This window comes from Monodon monoceros, unplaced genomic scaffold, assembly GCF_005190385.1.
Source record: "Monodon monoceros isolate NGI ecotype Baffin Bay Population unplaced genomic scaffold, NGI_Narwhal_1 Super_Scaffold_5, whole genome shotgun sequence".
Taxonomy (NCBI): domain Eukaryota; kingdom Metazoa; phylum Chordata; class Mammalia; order Artiodactyla; family Monodontidae; genus Monodon; species Monodon monoceros.
The window spans coordinates 57,557,798-57,583,783 of record NW_021703782.1 but is presented as its reverse complement, the minus strand read 5'-3'; the positions used below and the strand labels follow the sequence as shown (position 1 = coordinate 57,583,783).

Below are 25,986 nucleotides of genomic sequence, written 5' to 3'. Positions count from 1 at the left end.
ATCACTGTCATACAATGCCACCTGATAAAATACTGTGTTAGTTCCTTCTGTGCAAAGTTCCTATACCATTTTCCTATGGTTTTTTTCTTTTTTTAAGATAAATTGCTAGGGGACTATTTTCAAATGGTATAGAATTCAGAAAGGTTTCTTTGGGAAACTTTTGTTTGGCTGTGCTTTTTTCTCACACTGAAGTTCCTGTCTTGAGCACAGGCATTAGTGTTTGGGTGTAGCCTTTCTGCTTTTTTCAGGGCTTGGGATCCATTTTTTGAAGACTGGACAAATGTGGATGGATGCCTCATTGGGAGCGCTGCCTGCCATGATTTCCCTAAGCAAACATGGTGTGACTGGCAGTGGGCCACAGGGCATGTGAAGGGCACACGCCAGTACACACAGACTGGTACTAGCTGGCACACCATGCCCTGTTCATAGTTGCACAATTGGATCAAAGCGTGATAGAGCTGGAAGGACCCTTGGAGACCATCTATTCCAACCCTCTCCACCGAATCTACCCACCTTACAGAGGAGGGAAGGGCTAGAAGTGGCTTGTCTGTGGTTACACAGGCAGAATAATCAGTCAAAAATGAGGTCTGGGTCTCCTCATCCCCAAACCAGAGCTCTGGTAAAAAGTAAATATGCATTTAAGGAAGAATTTAAGTTTTGTATTGCTTGTGTCCAAATATTTTAATACACATGGAGAATGATCAAGTAAGTCAAGCCCAATACAGCCAGGAAAACCTGTGTGCAAATACTTTGCAATTTCAGTACTCCAGCTCTTAGTGAGGAGAAGTCAAGCTTGAAGGAGATTTCACTACAGACCAATGGTAAATACACAAGTGTAAACACAGCTCTGATTATGGTATTTGTTAATGATTGTCCTTTGTTAGTGGCTTTTGGCCCAAATGCATCCTGTATCAGGTAAGGCTGCTAAATTCGAGGTCACAAGACTGAGTTCAGTGTAACGCTCTACTTCTTTGCTAACTATGTGACCTTTGATAATGACCTCTCTGAACGTCAGTTTTCTTATCTTTAGAGTAGGGATAATGATACTTGCCTCATAGGTCAGAATATAATGTATTTAAATGTATACAGTCTTGTGACCCCCAAAGATACCCTGGTCCTAATCTCTGGAATCTCTGAATGTTACCTTATATGGAAAAAAGTGTGTTTGTAGATGTAATTAAATTAAGGGACTTGAGACGGGTAGATTATCCTGGATTGCCTAGGAAGGCCCTAAATGCTATCATAAATATCCTTATAAGAGGGGGGCAAAGGGAGATTTGACTCCAGATAGAAGACAGAAGGCTGTGTGACCACAGACGTAGACATGAGAATGATGAAGCCACAAGCCAAGGAAAACCAGCAGCCACCCAAGGCTGGAAGTAGCAAGGAAAAGGTTCTCCCCTAGAGCCTCCAAGAGGGAGGGTGGACCTGCCAACACCTTAACCTTGACCCAAAATGGATTCTGGACTTTCAGCCTCCAGACCTGTGAGAGAATAAGTTTCTGTTGTTTTAAGCCACTGAGTCTGTGGTAATTTGTTAGAGCAGCCACAGGAATGTAATATCGATCCCACTGAAATACAAGAGATGGTTAGAATTACAGGTCCTATGGTTTCTTAGACTTCCCCCAAAGTCCAATAGTTCCATGAAAATGAGAAAAATGTAAATTCTCATGCTCTTGTGCTAGAGAGAAGCAGAGGCAAGATTTAGGAGAAGCCAGAGGCCCTGGTTAACTTCAGGGCTGAGGTGGCTTTATGGGGTCTTGACGGTTCTTCACAGGAGACAAATAAGATGTTTGCAGATACCTTTCAGGTAAAGCATTGCTTCTCTAGTGGCCCTACTACAGCTGGAGAGTGAGGCTCCAGAGGGCTTTAAGGGGTGGGTGGAACTGCCCTGCTTGGAAGAGGGGCAGAATTCTGTTGGTTTTGCTGGGAGTGAGGGGGCAGAATGAGCAAGTTGCCAGAGGCTGAATGCCTATGATGCCTTTCCTTCAACCCCTTCCCTCTTCATTCAAGTTACGAAAATCACAAAATGCTGGGTGTAGTGGATTTTTCCTCAAAGATGTTATTGTGAAAATTTTCATATATAGAGAGAAGTTGAAAAAAATTAAACAGCAACCAGTTGTATACGCACTACCTGGATTTTCCAACTAACATCTTACTACATTTATTCCATATCTACTCAACTATGCATCCTCTATCCACATCAATCCATCTTATTTTTTGACGCGTTTCAAAGTAAGTTGCAGAAATCAGTACACTTCTAAACATCTCAGCATGCATCTCATTAGCTAAGGTGGCTTGAGTGGATTTTTTTGGCGCAAAGCACAGAAGGTGCTCAAGTTTGTTCCTGAACTGACACAGGGAAGAAGCAGGGCACCAGACGTGGACACAAGTGTACGGGGCAGAAGCATGAAGAAGTAAAGCCTGGGAGGGCACTGAAATTTGGGGAGAGGCTGGTTTCCCACAGGCCAGGAGTTGGATCTGGAGGTAAGATTAACCACGTCCCATCTGATGTCCAAACTGCATTCATACAGGCAAAGGCCCAGTGGTGAGGCTATCCATGCGTGGGCAGAGGAAGCTGAAATGGTGCTTATAAGCCCAACAATCTTTTCTGTGCTGGACACATAGTAAGCTCATCAGTGCAAAAGTTTAAAGGAAAAAGATCTCTGATTTTTATTTAAAAAAATATCACCAGAAGGAGAAGAAAGAGAGAAAGAAATAGGAGAAATATTTGAAGAAATAATGACAGGGAATTTCCTCAAATTAACGTCAGACACCAAACCACAGATACAGGCAGCTCAGAGAACACCAAGCAGGATAAATGCCAACAAAAGCTACACCTGGCATATCACATTCAAACTACAGAAAATAAGAGATAAAGGAAAAATCTCTAAAGAAGCCAGAGGGAAAAAACATCTTACCTATACAGCAGTCAAGATAAAAATTATATCCAACTTCTCCTCAGAAACCGTGCACACAGAAGAGAGTGGAGTGAAATATTTAAAGTGTTGAGAGGAAGAAAACCACCAACTTAGAAGTCTGTATCCTGTGAAATTAATTTTCAAAGGTGAAGGAGAAATAAAGATTTTCTCAGGCAAACAAAAATTGAATTTGTTGCCAAGAGAACTGCCTTATAAGAAATGTTAAAAGAAGTTCTTCAGAGAGAAGGAAATGGTACAGGGAAGAAATTCAGCTCTAGGAAAGGAAGAATGTTAGAAAAGGAATAAATGAAGGTAAAATTTCACATTCCTGAACACACACACACACACACACACACACACACACGTGTGTGCACGTGATCCCCAGGTCTTGTGCTTTTAACTGAGTATCTTGCCTTGAAGGATGGATGACTCCGAGGAAGTCTCCCAGGGAGCAGGAGACCTGGGGCACAGTGACTTGGCCCAGACCTGGATGAGGGGTGCTTGCTTCTGCCTGGGCTGGGGGCCTGTACTCCCCTGGGTGGGGGGAGGGGAAAGAGACAACCCAAACCTGCCCACAAGATGACATCCTGTCCAGCTAGCAGCTGGACGCTTAGCTTTCCAGGTGGCAGTCTTGCTGAAGACCAGAGGAAAGAAAAAAGCCAGGAGGCCACCTGAGGGAGGCCTCTGACCACAGGAAGCAGCAACATCACTGAGGCAATGAGCCAGGGGCCACCAGAGATGCCGTGAGAACTGGGGATGATGAAGGTTTCAGACACCCCCGAGATGGCTCCGCATCAGAGCTATAGACCAGGAGCTGCAGACCCAGCCACCTGCCTGAGCTTGCCACCATGTTGGCCTTGCCTGCACCTCTAGCTTGAAGCAGCCTGGGGTAGGAGAGGGAGGAAGAGTATAGGAGTCATGGCTTTCCTCCCTATTTTTGTGCCTTGTTAGCCAAAACAGAGAGATCCCCAGGCTGGAGATTTGAATTTCAAAGTTCTATGCTCAGGAGAACTGAAATGGAGCAAGAGGACACAGGTCGCCATATGAGGCAGAGGCACGGGAAACGGAAACGGGACCGGGAAAGGCCTGCCGGGTTGACCTTCTGGAGACACACCCACCTGCCCTCCCTCAGTGCTGAACATGTTTGCAGAGACAAAGGCAGGCTGGGTACTCCCTGCCAGGGACTCTGGTGCCAAAACCCAGTCTCCCTCTGTTTGGTCATCTTCTGTCAAAGGTGTCGGGCTGCTTAGTTCAGAACCAATATGATGGTTTAGGCATTTGCCTCGAGAAGCGACAGGACCAGCTAACTCAATGCCAGGGACGGAGTTTGCAACAGCAGGGGAAAGGACTTTTGAGTTGGGTCTGGCTCCGCCACAGACCTTTGTGTGACCTGGGTGGGTCATCTCTTCCCTCTGTGCCTCTGCCTCTGCTCTCAGAAGAGACCATTCATCACCTTCAGATCATTCACACCAGCCCACTCTTTCTGTGGAGGGTGCAGAGGGCAGTGAAAGAGAGGAGCAGGCTTATGTCTGGTGGAAGGGTGGGGTTGCCGCTGTCCTTAGAGCTACTATCCCCAGATTGTGGGTAGAGAATGTTCCCAGAAAGGCATGATCGCAGCAGACCAGATGTGGCCCAACATGTGAGGGTGTCAACAGGCCAGGGTGGGATGGGTTGGCCCAAGGCCAGGGAGGGGTGGCCAAAAGGACATCCCTGGCCTCTAAGGAATAGCAGGCCCAGGCCTGGGGCTGCTCAGATGGCCTTCCTGGGAAGCTGTGTGTGGGCTCACCAGCTGGGCTTTTCTTCACCAGCCAGTACTTCTGCCCAGGCCAGAGAACTGAATGGAGCCAGTGGTTCTCAAACTCTGGCTTGTGTTAGAAGCACCTGGAGGAGCTGTTAGAACACGGATTGCTGGGCCCCACTCAAGAGTTTCTGATCCAGGATGTCTGGAGTGGGGCCTGAGAATATGTGTTTCTAACCCGTCCCCAGGGCCTGTTGCTGTACAGTGTGAGAACAACTGAACCATGGGGAAATGATTATATTATTTTTTTTTTTGAAATGATTATATTTTATGTGACATCATGGTAGATGCTATATGTATATCATCTCATGTAACCCTCACCACGACCCTGCTGGGTAGATGCTGGGCAGTCTGTGAAACTCTCTGTTATGGGTTGAATTGTGTCCCCCAAAAGATACATTGAAGTCCTAACTCCTAGTATGTGACCTCACTTGGAAATAGGGTTATTGTAGATATAGTTAGTTAAGATGGGGTCCTATCGGTGTAGGGTGAGCCTTTAATCTGACTGGTGTCCCTATAAGAAGACACGGACACAGGGCTTCCCTGGTGGCACAGTGGTTGAGAGTCTGCCTGCCGATGCAGGGGGCACGGGTTCGTCCCCCGGTCCGGGAAGATCCCACATGCCGCGGAGCAGCTGGGCCCGTGAGCCATGGCCGCTGAGCCTGCGCGTCTGGAGCCTGTGCTCCGCAGCGGGAGAGGCCACAACAGTGAGAGGCCTGTGTACCGCAAAAAAAAAAAAAAAAAGACACGGACACAAAGAGAAGGCACACAAAGAGAGAGACACAGAGAAGACAGGTGACAGTGAGGCAGAGATGGGAGTGATGCATCTACAAGTTGGGGAGTGCCAAGGATGGCCAGCAAAACCAGAAGTTGGAAGAAGCAAGGAAGTGTTCTCCCCTTCAGGGTTCAGAGGGAGAATGGCCCTCTGATACTTTGACTTCAGACTTGTAGCCTCCAGAACTGTGGAACCATACATTTCTGTTGTTTAAGCCTCCCAGCTTGTGTTACTGTCTTAGAGCAGCGTTAGGAAACTGATAGATGCTGGAGCCAAACTGCGTCCTTGCTGTTCCTCAAGGGCCATGACTCTAACTGGCAAGACCAGGGAACCCTTCCTGAGCCAAAGAGAGCTCTGGACATGAGGTGACCTGGTGTGAAGACATCGCCCAATGGGGATGCTCCATTCTGGACAATGACAAACCAGCCCCATCAGATCCGTCAGGTAAGGACTGCAAGAGTGATGAGGAGGTAATAAGAAGTATCAGAAGGAGTGGTGGGTACTTTTGCTGACGAGTCACTATAGCCACAGTCACCTCCTTAATGAAAATGGGGCTCTCCCCAGCCTCCATGAAGCAGCTTCCAGCTCAGCCTTGGAAAAGTCCTGTCCTTCCTAACACTATACTTCGCCACCTCACCGGAGGCCGCCTATGGGTCTCTCTTTGTAATCTGGAAGAAGCTAAACAAATAAGAATGATCCTAAAAAAAAATTATTGTGCCCACCTTACCATTGAGCAAACTGAGACTAAGAAAGGTCAGGTAATTTATCCAAGGTCCCATGGCTAATAAATAGCAAAGATGAGACTTGAACCCCTGGCTTCTATTTTAGCACTTCTATTTTAGCACTGTATTCATTTGTCCCTTGTGGGAAAGGCCCAAGCAGAAGCTCTTGGGGTGAGGTAGATTCTAGTGTTAGCATTCCACATTTTAGTCAGTGCCCCCTGAAGAGCACAAAATGGCCACACCATGGGCCCCGGGGAAGGTTATCCAGCAGGTAGTGACCTTGACAAGCTGCTTATAGGTGATCACTCCCTCTCTGGCTTTGGGGCCCAGAATGGGACTCAACCCAGCATGCCTGCATGCATTTCTCTAATAAGCATTTATTAAATACCTTCTGTGTTTCCCAGCCTTTGAATGTTAATTGTCTATGAAATTCTTACGTTTGAGGCATTTTCCTTCCAACTCTTAACCACTAGGACAGTACCCCTCTCCCCAAGCAAACAATATGATTTATACTATCAAGGAATTCGTACAGGAAAGGGGTGTATACCTCATGTTGTCCATGCATAGTATGAGAAGGGCATACTCCTCACGTGTCATATAGCTCTCACATGACATAAGAGGTTCAGAAAGGGGAAAAGCAACTCAAAAACTTTTGGTGACTACTGAGTTCAGTCCTTGGCATATTGTAGGTGCTCGAGAAATATTTATTGACTAGGTGAAAGAATCTGGGCAGTGTTTCTGTTAGGAAATACTTATCATCAGAATCAGTTGTAAAGCCATCTCTTCATTCATTATTTTATTCATTTATTCAAGAAATAGCTGTTATACATCAACTACACGTCAATTAAAAAAAAAAAGAAATCGTTGTGAGCCCTTGCCAGCAGCTGATAATGTAAAGGTGACTGAGACACAGTCTCTGCCCTGGAGAAGGTCAAGGAATAATCCACATGGAGAGTTCCTGGACACATGTTCTAGGTAAATAACTGACTCTGGGGAAGGGGAGCCAGTCTTATAGTTGTCCTATGCCAGACTGTGTTTAATTCGTGGGCAGTTTTCCTCTGGGGGAATCTCCATGTTTAAGCATGGGGGTTTGGCTATCTCCACTCTGCCAATTACTAACTAGTGACCTTAAGTAAGTTACCCAAACTTCCTGGGCCTCAGTCTCCTCTGTTAAGTGGTGGTAATAATAACACCCACCTGACAGTGCTGTGTGGGGATTCAGGAGAAAATGAGATAACCCACGTTACTCACTTCACTCACTTTCTGGCACACAATAAGAATACAATACATTTAATATATATTTATGTGCTGAATTCTTTGTGGAAAGGGACTCATTATAGGCTCTTTGTTAAATACTTGAAGGAAAAGGCCAATCACATGAGAAGCTGGACCTATAATGACCCTTCGTGGTGATACAGCCCAAAGGGTGTTCTTGGAGCACCAGGGCCAGCGAGATCTGACTCCACACAAGATGGTTCGAGAATCTCTGTGAGCAATTGCCTTCCCTTGAAGATTCATAATGTGCATTAGCATATTAAGGATGTCAGAAGAGTTGTAGTTAAACAAAAGACATCTGTTTAAGTTTGTTTAGATCAGTGTTTTCCAACCATATTAGCCCAGTAACATACTCTGGGAAAACCAAAACTCCTGAATTTAGACTTAGAAGGAAACTCTGGACAGAGAGAGCTGGTTGGGCCCTGAGTGCCTGCCTCTGGGTGTTTTGCCTTTCCCTTTGGGGTCCTCTCACTTTACTACTTTTGCCGCTCATGACTTCCAGGGCTCCGTTAAAACTCTTTGGTTACTCCTGGTAGAGCTGATACTGGCTGAAGTATTACACAAATTTTACTGAATACCTCTAGAAAAATACAAAGAAACATCAAGAAACACACCAACAGCCTGATCCCACCACAGCCCGATGTGGTCTCCTTGAGACCCTGGCTGAGCTGCCTTTTGATCCCCAAAGGGCTGCACAAACCTGTATGCACAGTAATTGGCAAAAGGAAATCTGCCGTTCTGTTGATCAAATTCAACCGTAAGCTTGAAAGCCAGCAGCACCTGACGCTGGTCCCACATTGGTCTTGGGGACTACCACCACCTCTTTAAAATGAGGTGTCAAGCTTGGGCCCGTGAAGCTCCCCTAAACTAACTGACAAATGGACACTGGGTTGGACCAATTGAATAAGCTCAGGGATAACTCACAGGAAGGAAGCGCAGAGATAAGGCAAACAAATGATTTGACTCACAAGGTCAGTCTAAGTTTCAGCTTGTTTACCAGCAGAATGTCAGACATGATGGATTTATCCAATCCATGACTATTATCCTAAAAAAAGCCCACATCGGGGATCTCCCCTTCAGATAACTCAAGTCAACCACCTTATTTTTAACATAAGAAACAAAATCAAAATGCTATGTAGAAACTTCTTTTACAAAGTAAATTGGAGTTGAGTTCTTTAACTCTTAAAAAGTCTGACATAGACAACATATCCCCCCATCGTCTCCACAGACTTGGTAAGAAAGAAATTATAAAGCATGGCTCCGACCTTGGGCAATTTCAAATTCCACCTCTTCCCTGTTTCCCCAACATTATTCTTGAAATCCCAAGATCTCACTCCAGACGGATGAAACTGCCTAACTCCCCATTGAGTTTGTTCTTTTTGCTTCACATACAGAAAACACTCCCTTTGCGTGGAGACGGTGTTTTTATCTGTTTAAGGTCTGTGGGTTATTTCCAGGCATTTTGGGGGAACAGCAGGAAGACAGAGCTGAGTAGGGCTTATGGGAGAGCCAAATGACCCTCTCTTACTGAAACAGCCAAAAGCCTGTTATAAATGGTCACTGCCCCCAAAATACAAAATCTATGGGAACATCAAAATGTCAGCCCTTAGAAGCCAGAATTTCTCATGGGATTGTAGATTTGGTGGCCATAGAAGAAAGTCTGGAAAAACGCTCTGTGCCAGGCAATGGAGATACAGAGATAATGTGAACCCTACCCCCTGGAAGCTCAGGAACCCATGGATACATCAGAGATGAACAGATAAGTCAACATCACATAGTAAGGGGTAGGATGGAAGTGCAAACAGGGAGCACCTGGCAGCCTTCCACAGTCTCCTGCAGGACTTTCTCTCACAGTGCTTATTAGGAAACAGCAAAGACTTAGGGAGGCTTCTCAGGGATAAATCCTCGCTTGAGGAGCCCTGTATAACTCGACAGCCACCATTTGCCAAATGCTGTAGAGGTCTATATTTGTCTCTCTTGCATCCCTTCCTTCTTATTTTCGTAACAAAAAACCAGATTCCCTCTGAACATTTCTCCTTCCCTGTTTCATTCAGCCTTGATGCAGTGTGAAACACTCCCGCCCCCAAGATCACTCCATGCCTAGACAAGGATTTGGTATGAGACCCAAGCAAGACTCTCCAATGAATCTAAATCTCCTAGGCAAACAAGGATGAACATAGTTAGAGCTGATTTCTTCCTGATGGCAACAACCTGAAGGGCCATCCATTAATTAATTCCTTCTACCTGTGTCCACAGAACTACTCAATTCTATTCCTTCTTAAGGTCTGGTTTGCTCAGTTTTTCCTTTTTAATTCTGTGGGACACTTTTATAACCTCCCATTAATTTCCTTATATCCTTAAGTAGCCAGAGTTGAGCTTCTGTTGCCAGCAATACAAGAACCCTGACTGATGTAAGTGTTCACTGCACACCAGGCACATGAGCCCTCACCTAACAGCCTCCCTGAGAGACAAGATACTGCGTTCCCATTCTGAAGATGACCAGACTGGTGCTGAGAGCCTTGCATAGCGGAAGACCACAGCCAGTCCATGCTGAAGCCAGCATTTGACTCAGAACCAGAATCCAAAGCCCAGGCTTTCTCCTATTCATCCCTCCATGTCACCAATACATTGTCCTGACAGTTAAGGACAGACTGCTGCTTCTAGATTTCATGTCGATATGATTTAGTTTACAAACTGTTTTCACACACAATAGCATACATAATCCTCACAGCCACCTGGGTGGTAGATGTTTTCATGACACTGGAAAACGGGTTGACCCCAAGTCTGGTCAGCCTCAGTTTCTCCCCTGCTTAAAAACTTTCTGTGACGCAACACAGCCTGCAAACTAAGCCCAAAAGCCCCAGCATGGTGTTCACGTGCTCTGAGATTCAGAACCTCAGGTCTGAACTCCTTTTCTGTACTTTGAACTCCAGCCGTACAGGACAAGCAGTTCCCCAAACCTGCCAGGCCGTTCCATGTCTCTGAGCCCTCCCTCCATGTGGATGTCACCTTCCCACCCTCCCCCCAAGTTGTGACTAGTAAATATTTACTTGTCCTCTGCATGGAATGTCCGCTCCCCATCTCATGCCTGGTGACCTCCTGCGTACCTTTCCAGACTCAGGGGAAGCTCATCTTCCTCTAAGAAACCTCTCATGTACCTCCTGTCCCCAAGAAGAACCCATACCCCTGCTACTCCCTGGGCAGGAATCTGGGGTGGCGCCCATATGATCTGACATCGTGGTGGGCATTGAGGTTGACCTCAATAGCTTTCCACCCCAAAGGTCATTCTAATCCAGCCCTGCAATTCCATCCTCCTTTGTAGTGACTGGTCAGAAGTGGCCGTGGGATTATTAAATCCCATTTCTGATTTATTAGTGGTCTTTTCTGCCCACCTTTACAGCCTTAGAAACTGGGCCATTGTTCTCACACTTGAGCCAGCTTCTGTGCACGCATCAGCGCTGACGCTAGCTTACCTGTTGGAGGGGGGAACCAAAGGAGTCCTCCTGACGCCTTCCTGAGAGTCCAGCCTGAGGCTGGCAGAATCCGACTCTTGCTCTCGGGTGCCTGAGGGAGGAGGGGGCTCCTGCTATCCTCCAGCAGCCCCCCAGGCAGCTGGGGCTTCCCTGTTAGGCCCCCCGCGTAGACACACTTTCATTCTGCTCCCGTCTGGACCTCGGCACTGCCCCTCCACCTTCAGAACTTCTCCATCTGACTGTCTCTTTACTTCACAGGCAATAACTTGTTAGCTCAGTAGCAATAAGCAGTCATCAGGCCACAGCTGATCACTATTAGTTCATAGCTTACCTTGCTATCCCGCAGTGTCACAGCTGTTTGCACCTTCACAGGAGATTCCTGGAGGCATCAGCCTTTCTCAAGCTTTAGTAACTTACAAGGCACTGCACTGGGTAATTTTACATATTTAATCTCATTTAAATCTCACAGCAATTTTGTAATAATTATTTATTCCTATATTGTAGATGAGGTTGCTGAAGCTCAGAGAGGTAAAGAAACTTGCCCAAGGTCACACAGGTAGTAATGGGAGCTGGGATTCAAGGCCATTCAAACTGGGTCCAGGACCCCACTGGGTGTAGGGCTGTCTTCAGCCTGCCTCAATAACTGCAGAGATGTCTACCTGCCTTCTCCACTTTCCGAAAAGCAAGTTCTGTTTGTTCAGCTTCTCCTACAAAAGGGCAGCAGCATCAACCCCCATTTATAGCACTGCCTTTTATAACATTCTAGCATGTTCTGTTGAGGTGTGTGTAAGAGAGCAAAAGCTCACAGTCTTGTGGGGCACTGAAGAAGGTTCTAATCCCCAAGGAAGATGAGTAAAGAGGATTCTGGCTCCTGAGCAGTGTGAGCAGGAGGGTTTTGAAAAGATCAAAGAGGCATCTCTGCAATCAGTCCCAGTGGCTTATCAGGTGGGCCTGTAGAGCAAGGGGGGCCAAGGCCCACCAGGTGGCAGCAGAGAACCGGGCAGTGGCCAGCAAGGTGTCACCTGGTCCAAGCTCTAACCCTGGGACTGGGGCACAGGAAGGGGCAGCGCCACATCCAAACTCAAAGCAGGTTTGAACTGGGCCAGAGGGGTAGTGGGTGGGGCAGCCTTGTAATAACTGTTGAGCAAGAGCAAGTTTAGACACTGTGCCAAGCAGGTGGTAATTATCTCCTTTTACTCTCACAACTAATCTAGGAAGTAGATACTATTATTAGCTCTACTTTTTTAGATGCATGCAGTGAGGTTCTAAGAGGTTTATGATTTACCCAAGGTCACACAGATTGAATAGAGGAGGTGCAGGCAGTTCGGACTCTAGAGCCCCAACTGTGAGCCTGGTGGCTGGGTGGCTGGGTGTTACACTGCCGGGGAAGATAGGAAGTCACTAGGAAGGAAGTGTGCAGGGTGAGGGCAGGTGGGGCCTGGCTTGGGCTGGCTCTGAGGCAGAGCCTGAGGCCTAGGCCAGTCCAAGGACAGTGACTAGGAGCCTTAGTCAATGGGAACTTCTGGGGGCACTTCCAGGAAACAGGATGTGTAGGGTTTTCAGGCTGAGGTTCCCTGGGAACTGTTATTTGAAAAAAGCCACCCCAGCTCATCTTGGGTGATTCACCCTAACAGGACTGGGCACCTCAGAGGCTGCAAACCACTCAAAGACCTAAAGAGTTGCCTTTGTAAGATCTGATCAGGGCTCCCTCGCTGAGCTCCAAAAAGCAGATTAGCTGGAAAGGAAGTGCCCAGACCGGTCACAGTGTCCCCAGTGTGCTGGGCCTGGTCCTGTAGGCCCCTCTGGGGAAGGCGATGCCAGCTGCCTTGTGGTTTCCACCCTGGAAGAGTGTCCAGGCACACTCAGGGACCTTGAACTAGCTCACATCACCAGGGGACTTGAGCGAGACCTGGGAGCTTCCCCTTGCCCTGAGATCCAGGTCAGTACCTCCCTCCTCTCTGGTCCTGCTGCCAATCATCCAGGGGGCCATGTTAGTTAGTAGAGTCCAGCTTAGCACAAACCTTCGGCCTCTTGGATCAGAACTGCATCCTTCTTTCTAGGCTAGCACCCACCACTAGGCCTTCCTGGGAGTTATCAGGTGTAATCCTGAGGTTCAGGTTGAAGTTATTCTCCCCAAATCCCTCAACACCAAAGACTTGTATCCTTCCTGATTTTCTTACAAGATCTCCTGAATCAGCCTCAGTTCTGGGAATCCAGACCAAGTCATGCCCCATTACTCTGCCGCAGGGCCTTTGCACTGGTTCTTCTCTCTATTTGAAATGCTCTCCCCCCATCTTTGTATGAAGAACTCCTTCTTGTCATTCAGATCTGTTTGCATTTTCTCTCCTTTTCAGAAAGAAGAGGATAAGGATCTCACCTAATAAACATCAACCTCCCCCACCCTGTTTTATTTCCTCCTTGCCATTTCCACTGATGATTATCCAGTAGGCTGATAATGCCCTCACACAGAACAGTCCATTGGAAACTGGAAAGCCAGAGGATCAGGAAGGAGGGGGCTCTTGAATGTTATGGGGAAGGGGACTTTAGTGGTCATTTAATCTAAGTCCTCAGCTGGTGAGAACTCTCACATTCCTTTATTCTGGTGGGTGTTTGGTTTGGTTTTTGCTTTTCCACAATGGTTACAGAGAGCTGGTGAGCAAAGATAATTCTGTCCCACTGAAATGCTTCTGGGCTGTATCCATTTGACTCTCAGAGTAGGCTATAATGTCAGGTTGAATCTGCCCTGGTTTTAATTAAATTCTAGGTAGGTCATATACTACCTTCAAAGAGGAAATTTTGTCTGCTCCTTGCAAATGCAAGAAACCCACACTTCCCAGGGGACAGTCAACTCTGAGGGCATCACAAAAAATCTGGGAGCTCAGCTCAGGAAGATTTAGGGATCCTCTATTTCCTCTTCTTGATCAGGAGGTCATGGTCCTAGATGACTTCCAGGTCTGAACCCAAAGTCTCACCAATCCTTTGAGGTAGAGATGAGGGAGAGTATAGGGTGCCCAGTTATATATATATATATATATATTTTTTTTTTTTTTTTATTTTTTTTTTTTTTGCGGTACGTGGGCCTCTCACTGTTGTGGCCTCTCCTGTTGCGGAGCACAGGCTCCAGACGCGCAGGCCCAGGGGCCATGGCTCATGGGCCCAGCCGCTCCACGGCATGTGGGATCTTCCCGGACCGGGGCATGAACCCGTGTCCCCTGCATCGGCAGGCGGACTCTCAACCACTGCACCACCAGGGAAGCCCCCCAGTTATACTTGAATTTCAGATAAATACAAATTTTTTTTTTTTAGTAAAAATACATCCCATGCAATAAGTGGGACATATTTACACTAAAAAATATTGCCCGGACACAGTTATACTAAAAAATTATTCATTGTTTATCTGAAATTCAAATGTAACTAGGAATCCTATATTTTATCTGGCAACCCTACAGAGAAGGGATTGGCATTTAAAATTAATGGCTTCCCTAAGATGAAACCCTGGGATTGGGGAAAACAGAGGCCACAGTGAGCTGTGACTTTTTGAGGAGAGGAATGAAATCGGTTTCTTTCACGCCAATTAAGCAATCACAAATGACTCCATCAGAAATCCAAACTCGTGACTAACATGGGACTCAAGACCAGGAAAAAAAATTAAAAAGATTAAGAGCCAGAGAAGCAATCTTCACACACAGGGCCAGCCAGCAGACAGAGTGGATCCCATCCAGGCAGGTAAGAGCATTGCCATCTCACCCATTCTTTCAGAACAGAACAGGGTTGGGAGATTCTGGTGTGATCCTCCAGCCTCCATGACTCCCGGCTGTCGGCAGAATTCCTTCTCAACATTTATAATTCTCCGACTTCTGAAGGTTCACAGAGTCTCCTCCTAGGTCCTCCCTCTAGGCTGCCAGGAAGCAAAGCAGAGAAGCAGGAGAAGCAGTTGTTCAGGCTGCAGCTGGCTCATGAACAGCTGTGTCGCTCCCTTGAAGAACCAATTTTCTTGGCTCAGGTGGGATGAGGTGCATTTGATGAGCCCACACTGTTTGCCAAGGTTCAAAGCTGGAGGTATAGATTTACAAAAACAACTTAATGCAAAATTAATTAAGTTTTGTGTCTATCATTTTGAGCACAGAGTTCACCCCTACGTTATTCACCTGAGATGATCAGTGAGTTCAAGTGTGATTTCTTCTTTACAACGGGGAAGGGAAAATTACACATGAAATGCCCCAAGGAATGGGTTCGTGGGGTAAACTCTCTGCTCCTCGCTCCCACTTCTCTTCAGCTGTTTTAAACAGGCTCATTAATACAACTCTATGGGGACCAGACCTTTGGGATTCATGAGAACAATAAGAGGGAAGAAAAAAGCACACTAGCAAGGAGAGAAGAGAAACCATTGTTGATTTTTAGCAAGTACGCTCTAATCATGACCACTGAAGTTCATGAGCTTTTTTTCTATTTGTTTGTATCATAGTTTAAAATTTTGTATTTTGGGGCAGTTTCATTTTTTGGAAAATGGGCTTGGAGTATGCTGTGCTAGGCCACACACACATTATGTCATCATAGCCTTCTATTTGTCCAATGATCAATATAAAATAATACCTTTGGAGAGAAATAACTCCTCTTATTAACCATAGTCTTGGACCAGGTAAAGTAAGGAATAAAAATGCTTCTTGTTTGTTTCTCTACAAGTTTATGGTATAGAGTCAAATTAAAGGTTACTTTTTCTCCCCCCCAAATTATAACTCAGTTTGAAAGTATTTTCCTTTTGTTTGTGGTTCCTTCTTTGAACCTGAGCAATTTCCACTTGATATTAGTGAAAGAAGGAGGTGCAAAGCCTCTCACAGGGAGAAACCGGAGGGTTCGGCTGTCATTCCTGGTCACCTAACGAGAATGTCTTTGTGGGTGTTTATGAGATGTAAGAACATGCTGGATGCGTGAAATGACACTTGTGTGCCCCTGCTGTTAGGTGACCTGAGGCCTGACCCCACAAGATGCCAAGAAAAGAGGCTCACTACATCTATGGTTCCCCCAAGAAGGGGCACGGCCATTCCTACATCACAGCTGAAGAGTAAGTTCAAAACCAGATGCAGCAGGGTTTCCAGTTTGTCTTTTGCTTACACAGCCTGCTGGCTTCCCCCAGCACATGCCTGTCTGTAAAACTCTCTAGTGTCTATTTCTCCAGAAAGTAAAGACCCTGGCAATGAGGTGAGGAGACCCTGTGATCCTACAAGGGATCTGAGGCCAAGGAGGCAAGGAGGTAGGAAAGGTAAAAAGCTGGATCTTGCCATTTTTGTCTGCATTCTTGGCTATGAGGCATTCATTGTAGGTTCTCAGGCTGAAAAAACATCTGTCTGGGAGCAAGATGCCTCTTTCCTCAAGCCTTGCCTGTCTACTCCACTCAGGCTTCCGGATGTGGTTTGCAGACAGAACAAAGGCAAGTTGCCAAAGGGCAAGTGAGGATGAAGGGTAGATGTGTGTGACTCCACCTGCTGACTGACTCCAAGGTGAAGAGGGTCATAACCTTTGCATCAATACTTTATCCTAAAGAAAGGTGTTTCGTATTATGAATTAATTTAAAATAAGTATTTACATGATTAGACATTTCTAAGTGCTAAGCATTGTATAATACCAGCCCAATATGCTATTCTTGCCTTTGAAAAAATCTTACAACCTAGTGGGAGAGTTAGGCATGGGAGTAATTTCGGCAAGTGCATGTGCTGTGATGGGAACACATGCTGTAGGACACACTCTGCATGGATGAGAGTGGGCAAGGTCGGGGGATAGTGGCAGGGCCCCCCACAACCCCGAGTGGAGACTCCAACAGGACAAACGAGGAACCTGGTTTTTATGTGGACCATCTCTTAAGTGGTCTGCTCAGAACTTTCTGCAAACCTGCTCTCTCGGGAAAGAACTGTTGAATAGCTTTACCAGAATGACCTAGCAGGGGCAAGAGACATGAAGAACCCATCAAAGGCACCGAGGAGGAGTTCAGGCTGGAGCATTTCCTCAGAAGGCCCTAGTGGGATTCTCTAACATCCCTGCATGGTCAACTGGGAGTGGAGGTGGGGAGATCTTCTGAAAAAATGTCCCAAGAGCAAAAATATACTCTTGCACATGGTATTAGGTAGGATATCTTTAAATATACTCTTGCACATGGTATTAGGTAGGATATCTTTCAGCTCTTGTATGATGACTCAACAGACTCTGTGAAACCACCGTCAAGAGAGGTTCTCAGTTGAGGGGGCATAAGCTGTCTATAGATCTTGTGAAAATGCAGCTTCCTAGGCACTGCTACCCAAGAGGCTGACTCAGTAGGTCTGGGGGTGGGGGGCCCAGGATCTGCACTTTATTTTATTTTATTTTTTGCGGTACGCGGGCCTCTCACCACTGTGGCCCTTCCCGCCGCGGAGCACAGTCTCCGGACGCGCAGGCCCAGTGGCCGCTGCCCACGGGCCCAGCCGCTCCGCGGCATGCGGGATCTTTCCGGACCGGGGCACAAACCCACGCCCCTTGCATCGGCAGGCAGACTCCCAACCGCTGCGCCACCAGGGAAGCCCCAGGATCTGCACTTTAACATGCATCTCAGGCAACTCCACTGCAGAAGGTATCTGGGTGACATCTCAGGAGCCCTGCCTGGCTGGGCAGTGGGTTCTTGTGTCTGGCACATCCCAGTGTTCTCGGCTCTCACTAGGCGTGTGTGAGTGCAATGTAACTGTGCATGAAGAGTTGGAACAGAAGGCTTCCCTGGTGGCGCAGTGGTTAAGAGTCCGCCTGCCAGTGCAGGGGACATGGGTTCGAGCCCTGGTCTGGGAAGATCCCACATGCCGCGGAGCAACTAAGCCCATGCGCCACAACTACTGAGCCTGCGCTCTAGAGTCCACGAGCCACAACTACTGAAGCCCGCGTGCCTAGAGCCTGTGCTCCGCAACAAGAGAAGCCACCGCAGTGAGAAGCCTGTGCACCAAAATGAAGACCTGACGCAGCCAAAAATAAGTAAATTGAAAAAAAAAAATAAAAGAGCTGGAACAGAGCTCTATGTGTGTCAAAATGTCCAAGGGGGTGACCACAGACCTGGGGGGTGGAATTAGAGCACAGGCATGCTGGGAGTTGAATCAGCTGCCTCCAGTCACGAGAGCCCATTAAATGTCCCCGTGACAGCTTCATTTCAGGAAAGGGCGATGCGGCAGGAAGGACACTGGCTGGGTACCTCGGGCCAGTCGCTGGGAATGCTGGTTCTGCCACTCTCCGGTTGTACAACCTTGGGCATTTTACCAGCCTAAAATCTTGAGGATGTCAGATGTGAAATGGACATCCTACCCACCCCAGTGGATTGTTACAGGCCTATAGTGGGGTGCTTGCACCAGTGCTTGGCGGGGTTGTTGTGAGAATTCGATAATCTAATGCATGTAGAATGGTGCCCAGCTTACAGCAGACATTAAGTCAGTGTTCCTTTCCACTTCTTTTTTGTGGACTGATAGTTGGGGAAGATGTTTTAAACTAGCCCTAATGAAAAGAAAAGATAAACATGTTGTCTCAATAAATATGTTGTCCACATAAGGGTCAGTTGCTACTGCACCTGTTGCACCTGGAACTTGGGTGCTGGGGCCCAGGCCAGTTAGCACTGCTGCTGTGGGTACACACCTGAGAGGCTTCCAGAGATGGTCCTGTCCCTGGGTACGAGTGCTGGAGGCCTGGTGGGTGCTTGGTGTGGTGTGGAGTGGGACACTCCTTGGGGACTGCTCTGACTGCAAAGCCCCTGTGAAGAGAACACATTGATGCACATTTCATTATAATCTGGAACAAGGTTTCTGTACCAAGATGTATTTGTCTATCTCTCGGGCCAGGGCTGCAGGGATTGGCATCCTGACAGTGATCCTGGGAATTTTACTGCTCATCACCTGCTGGTACTGTAGAAGACGAAGTGGATACAGAAGCTTGAAGGTGGTAAAGTTCCCACTGCTGTGTCCCTCCAGATCAAGGACCTCCTTTCTCCTTCTTTCTCTGAATTTCTGGGGAGTGGGGGGACATTCTCATGATCACCTCTAGCTCTGATTCCTGGTTCCAATGAGTCTTTCTCTACATTGTACTTCTTGTAACTCTTCCTTTGCCTCTGCCCACGTGTGAACACCAATCAGGAACTTGGTCCATGTTTTTGGTTCCACTCACAGGAAACTCGAGTGCCTATCTGTGTGTGTAGCTGAACACTAATGGTTTGTGGGGCACAGGAGAAGGGTTCGTGGTTCTCTTGCACAGTGAACAGCAACATTTGAGACACTCCAGATCTTACCAATCCTTCTGGGGATTCCCACTGGCTCTGTTACTCCACTTAGAGGCCTGCTCCTCTCACCTTGCCTCTTCACCCCTTTCCTCCCAGGTTGCCTGGGAATTCCAAGTTCTTCTAACTCTGTTAGCAAGCAACCCATCATACCCAGGACCCATCCAGCCATCAGTGCAGTGAGGAAACCATCCACCCCTCAGCAGCACAAAAGACCACCAGGTTTTTAACAGATTCCTTCCTCCACTGATGACCAATGTGGTTTTAATAGGATTTTTGCTCCTTTACCCATACGAGCAGGAAGTTAACAAATGACACGGTCCAGCCTTGGGGTAGCAGGATCTTCCACACATGAGAAACATCAACAGAGTCTCTAAACTGTAAAGATGACAGGTTTCAGAAACCTTGCTTCAAAGCCAGGTAGCACTTTGGAACTTAAGCATTCTCCACTGTGAGAAATGGGATGGAAGGAGAGTTGCAACTTGCTCTCTCTCTTTCTTTCTCTCTCTCTCCCTCTCTGCCTTGTTATTGCAGATCTGAAAGCTTCTGAGGTTGATAAGTAATGGAAAAAAATTTATATTTACAAAAGATGTTGGAAAGTTCCAGTCCTCATTCAGCAAGCACTTCATGCAGAGAAAGAGGTTCTGTGATGGAGGGGAGGACTGGCCTGGGTGGAGGGTTGGAGCCTGTGGCAGTCTGAGGAGGAGAAAGGAAAGGGGAGAGCTGTAGCTTCAAGTTCTTCTCCTCCTTGCCGGGAAGCCTGGGCAGTCCCATGTGTCCCTTTCCCTAATGCCCATCTTGCCATAGCGTCCCAGATACCAACCATGGAAGACAGGGTGACCTTGGGGGGATACAGCCACCAAGCAGCAGCCCTCCAGTGTGGTGACAGTTATGGGAAGGAGAAGTTTCTGAGCCTGAATAAGACTCCAGACCAAGTTCTGTAGCAAAGCCTTGGGTTAGGAGGTTAGGGATAAAACTCTTTGCTCTCTGCCACACACTCCATGTGTACCTCTAGCACTGGGTTATGACATTGCCTTGTAATTTGTTATTTACTTTTTGCTTCTTCACCCCTTCTCTTCCTCTTGTTTATGAGCCGGGACAGAGAATATTTCTTATTCATCTTTGTACCTCCAGTGCCTAGCACGGTGCCTGGCACACAGCACTCACCCAATCGTATGGCATAAGGAGTTGGTCTCATTGTCTGCCATTGACTTGCTTGGTGGTGTTAGATTTTCATTTCTCTGAGCCTCATTTACTCTATTATACACCTAGACACAGATGATATAACATGATGTGTATCAGTTTTTATTTAATATGTTTTCTTCTATAATTTAAAAAATTTCATTCTATGTTTGCATATTTAAAAAGTTTTTTAAAATAAATTTATTATTTATTTTATTTATTTACTTTTGGCTGCATTGGGTCTTCGTTGCTTGCGCGTGGGCTTTCTCCAGTTGCGGTGAGCGGGGGCTACTCTTGTTGCGGTGAGTGGGCTTCTCATTGCGGTGGCCTCTCTTGTTGCAGAGCACAGGCTCTAGGAGTGCAGGCTTCAGTAGTTGTGGCTCGCGGGCTCAGTAGTTGTGGCTCGCAGGGTCTAGAGAGCAGGCTCAGTAGCTGTGGCGCACAGGCTTAGCTGCTCTGTGGCATGTGGGATCTTCCCAGACCAGGGCTCGAACGTGTGTCCCCTGTATTGGCAGGCGGACTCTTAACCACTGTGGCACCAGGGAAGCCCTATGTCTGCATAGTAAAAGAAAAATGATTTAGTCTTTCAAGGAGTAAAACCTCTACAAACTCAGTATGTTGGTACCATTTCCTAACTGTCCACGATTGCTAGCTTGATGCTACCTGGACAAAAAAGCAATGTGTTTTGTTTTTCTTTTTCCTTTCTGTTTCAACACTCTCATCTTAAATGTGTTCACTTGAAGAGTAACAGTCTCAGTGTCGTGGGCTCAGACACTGAGCATTTTGCCTGGTGTAGTTCAAGTTCAACCTGCCACCCTCCATTCCTCCAGGTCTAGACCAGTGATTTGCAGAGTTTTTGGAATTTTTATGAGATAGAACTGTGTTTAAATTCCCTTGTTCCCTAATGTTTAAAAATCCTGTCATTTATTTTTTAAATTAATATTAAAATATTGTTTTGAGACTTTCACATCTCCTGAAAAGCCATGTTGGGGACCAGCAGTCTAAGAAGTTTAGGCAAAATTATGTAAAATAGTGCATTAAGTACTGCATTTAATTACATACTCATCTCCCTGTCTCTCTTTGGTGATTCTATTTTCACTATAAAGCAGAAGAACATAAGTGATGATAAACGCAAGTTTTGGGTACCTGAATCACTCCACATGTAGCAACCTTCATTAGGCTTTGAAATATGTTTATTCTCCCACTTACACTGACCACAGAATGGTAGAAAGGTTGGTTGGAATTAAGGTCTCCTAAAATTTCCCCTTTGGCTAACAATTCCCCTTAGATCTGAAAAACATCTTCTGAAAGGAAAGACTGCTTTTTGCAGCAATGTGTCTGAGAGGAAAATGATTTGTAAGGGAGTGGAAGTTGGCTTTCATATTTATCAGTTTTACTCTTTCACTTGGGAAATTTAGGACATAATACTTTTAATTCTTGGGGAAGAATTTAAAGGCCCTGCTGATAGCTCAGTTTACACTCATGTCTTGCGGTGCCATGTCTCTCAATGTATGGTCAGGGGCCTTTGCACTTGAATCACCTAGGGTTCTTGCTAAAATGCAGATTCTGGGACCATCTCTGGTGGTGGGACCCGGGAACCTATGTTTTAACACACACACTGAAGTTTGATGCAAATACAGAGAATTGGCAGTGAACTGGGGAAGTGGCTCACGCTCCTATCCTATGGCAGGTGAGGATTTAAAAAAAAAAAAAAAAAAGAAGAATAAAAGCAATAATTGAGGTAAAGGGAGAGAATGCATTAAACACCTTACCTGAGATATATTGCTGGGAGTGGTGGAGGTGAGCAGAACCTCCCTGGGCCCTCATGTCAAAATTGGGGTTCTTGTGCTTATATCTTTCCAAGGGGTAGTGTCAATAATGATTTCAGACTAGAGTTTAGGAAAATTACTTCTTTACAGTCTGCACACTGTGTAGGTATCACCTCCAACCATGTGTGGCCTCATCCAATTGATGTTCCAAACACTTCTCCTCCCTGGGAGACCTGCCTTGATGCCCTTCTCTTCCAACCCAGTAACCCCAATAATCAGCCATGGTCTGAAGACAAGCCTGCAGAGGGACTGAACACCTGCACGGCCTCCCTGTTCCAACCCCCCTCAGCCAGGACCACAGAGAGCTGCTCATGCCCTACTGGTGGATTGGGTTCAGATATGTTTGGGTCTGTATCTTCAAAAGATGAATTAGGTGCAAGCATTTAAAAGTAACAGTTTACATAAAAATCTTAATTTCTAGTTTCTTTTTTTTTTAAAAATCAAAAGATCTGGCAAAAACTGGCAGCTATGCAGTGGTTTGTCCCTTTAGATGGGATATACACTCCCTCCTTTCCTATGGTCCCCACTTGACCTCCTCCTCCCTCTAAGTGTCTAAGCGTAGCTGAGTCACCCCAGGCACAGGCGATAAGAAATTGCATTGTCTGGAGAGCAGTGGTTCTCTGTGTGGCCCTGGACCAGCAGGATCCGCATCACCCAGGGAACTTGTTAGAAATACAAATTCGTGGGCCTTCACCCTAGACATACTATGTAAGAAATTCTGGGTGTGAGCCCAGGAATCTGTGTTTAACAAACCCTCCAGGTGACGCTGATGCATTCTAAAGTTTGAGAACCACTGCTGTGGAGAATTTAACAGTAAAAGCAACTAAAGTTAGTCTGCTTTTTATAATCACAATGTGCTAGCAATTTTAAAAAATGTCAGTAATGAAATACTCCCCCTCACTAGGATGGACCGCTCCTGCAGTCCCCATTTTTGTATGTGTCTCTGCCTTGCATAAATGGTTGTCATTCTATTCTAGGGAGGGAAGGCATTACCCCCGAACCTATGCAAACCACCGAACTAAGCTTTTACCCACCCCTTCCCCAATAACTCAAGGTGCACGACAGCCTTTGACTGACTTGCCATCATTGTTGTGATGTGACTTGGAAGCTCAGTGCTACAGCCACAGCATTTCTATCACAACACAGGCATTCGTACTGTTTCAGATATTTTGCTGTCATTATGGGGAAGGCAGAAATAGACAATGTCCCTGCTATCAAGTTGCTCATATGCTTGTCCTTACTGTGATACCAGCTCCTGCTTCACTAGCTCTGATCTCTTCCACTTGTAACCATTCTCTGAGAGCCATTTTTTAGATTCACTTTTTTTCCTTCCCTTCAAAAATATTCATTGACTAACTAGTGGGTGTCAGGCACTGTACTAGGTGCTTCACCTTTAGTTAATTTCCACAACAATTCTGAGATGTAGGCGATATTATCTTCATATTACAGATGAAAACACTGGAATTCAGAGAGATAAAGTGACTAGCCTGAGGATACACAGCGAGTAAGTGGCAGAACCAAGATTAAAACCCATTCTTAAAACTTTGGCTTCTTCCTCTTTTCTTTAATGGACTCAATTATTTTTTCCTCACCCACTTACCTTCATGAATTCACATTTCAGGACAAAAGCATTCATGCTGGTACTCAAAGTACCTTAACAGGAAGATGTTCATGTGAGGGGCTTGGTTACCAGGACGCCAAACTGCCTTTTCAAGAGAACAATTGTGAACCTGTGGTAGGTTGAGATCCTGTATCTTGGTGTTTTTTGTGTATGGCTGGTTTTAACTTAAATGAATAAAATTATTCCCATTTAGAAAGCAAGGGCAATGTGAATGTGCTTAATGCTACTGACTTTAAAAAGTGGTTAAAATGGTAAATTTTTGTTATGTATATTTTACCATAATAAAAAATAAATAGTAAGATTAAAAACAAGGGAATCATAGAGATTTTCTTAAATTGTGTCCTCTCATACCCAGATTTTCCAGGGTCAATAATGAGACCCCACATGTAAGATCTAAAGGAAGAATTTGGTTCTGGTTACAATATACTTTTGTCTTATGTATTTAGTATAATTGCCTTTGTCCTGAACATAGATATTATCTAACGGAGAAAAAAAAAGTACCTACTATTAACTGTATAGAGTTGCACTGTTCAATAGGGTAGCCACTAGTCACATGTGGCTATTGAACACTTGAAACAGAGTTGTTTGAATTAAGATGTGCTGGAATACATACCAGATTTCAAAAACTTAGTATGAGGAAAAGAGTATAATTCATTAATGATTTTTTATTGACTACATGTCAAAGTGATAATATTTTGGTAGGTGGGGTTAAATAAAATACATTAGTGAGATCAATTTTACCTGTTTCTCTTAATTTTTTAAACTGTAGCTACTAGAAAATTTAAAATCACATATGTGGTACACTCTATTTCTATTGGACAGTGCTGGTATAGATGTAGTACATCATAGTTTTTGAGAGCACTGACTCCAGAGCCAAGTTACTCCATGACTTACCAGTTGTGTGATCTTCGGCAAGTGACTTAACCTCCTTGTGCCTCAGTTTCCCGACCTGTAACATGAAAACCTTGAAAATACTCCCAGGGCTGTTGTGAGCATTAAATGAAGGCTGACACATTTGTGCTCTGTTGATAGTAGCAGTGGCCTTTAGACACGACTATAGGGATTTATGCTTGTGGTAAAGATGCAGTGCGATCGGTGTCTGTTTAACAGGATTCAAGAATTCATTAGTTAGGTTTGGGGCTTCTACTGACAAGGATAATCCAGGTATAAATAAGTTTCTGAAATTTTTGGGAAGCCACTTAGCCCTTTTTTTTCTCTGCCATTGTTTCCCCCAACAATGCTTCAACATATATACTTGTGTAACCTAATAACGATTACCTCATTGGGTGGAAATTAGCTGTGGACAGTTAAACAAGTTTCAATCCAGAGCAAAAGTATAAACATCATGCTAACTATTTTGACTTAATCCCTCTTCCAGAACCATATGTACTGCTGCCAAGCCCATGCTCTCCTTTCTCACCCTTACAGGTTCCCAACGCTCCACCTGCCTATGAGAAACTCTCCACAGAACAGTCACCACCACCTTACTCTCCGTGAGAGCCAGCGAGGCCCCTGAGAGATGCTGAAATGATTTCCCTCACACTTTTTGTTGAATTTGATGTGGACATGTCATGTTCTGCTTCAGAATGCTGTAGAAACAGTGTACATCATCTCTACTATTAAGCTGGCTGTTAAATTCTTTATAGGGCAACTAGCAATACTGATTGAGGAAATGATAAATATTAAAATGGGAAAAGCTTTGTCAATAAACATTGTAATGGATGATACTCTCTGTGCCAGTAATAATAAATCTACAGTATTATTTTCTGAGGAAGATCTTTCAAGTATGTGTTCTGGGATCATCTGATTTCTTTTTAAGTTGAAATATGGCTAATAACTAACAAACTGCTATTCTGATTTTTGAAGACGCAGCCTCTTGACCTACATGAACTCTAACAGGACTGTTGCAGGTGAGTCTGTGCTGCAGAGCACTCACAAAGGATACCTTTACAGGTTTAAGACCAAGAGCTAAATGACCTACCAAATTATAGTCAGATTCACCTGATCAGGAAAGTGTCAGTAATGTCTCTTTGTTTTCTAAAATTCCATGATGCTACAATAATATACTGCAGAGATCCTGTATCTTCAGCAATACATATCGTGCAGTTCTAATCACATTTCA

At 45.6% G+C, this 25,986-nt stretch overlaps 1 protein-coding gene across 1 annotated transcript; it reads left to right on the top strand.

Moving 5' to 3' along the window:
- Positions 1-2,380: 2,380 nt before the first annotated feature.
- Positions 2,381-25,424, top strand: MLANA (melan-A). The gene is made up of 5 exons (XM_029201462.1): positions 2,381-2,486; positions 15,924-16,025; positions 18,802-18,898; positions 23,865-23,978; positions 25,293-25,424. Exons 2-5 carry the CDS (start codon positions 15,949-15,951, stop codon positions 25,359-25,361), a joined length of 357 nt encoding a protein of 118 aa, XP_029057295.1. The 5' UTR covers positions 2,381-2,486; positions 15,924-15,948; the 3' UTR covers positions 25,362-25,424.
- The last annotated feature ends 562 nt before the right edge of the window (positions 25,425-25,986 follow it).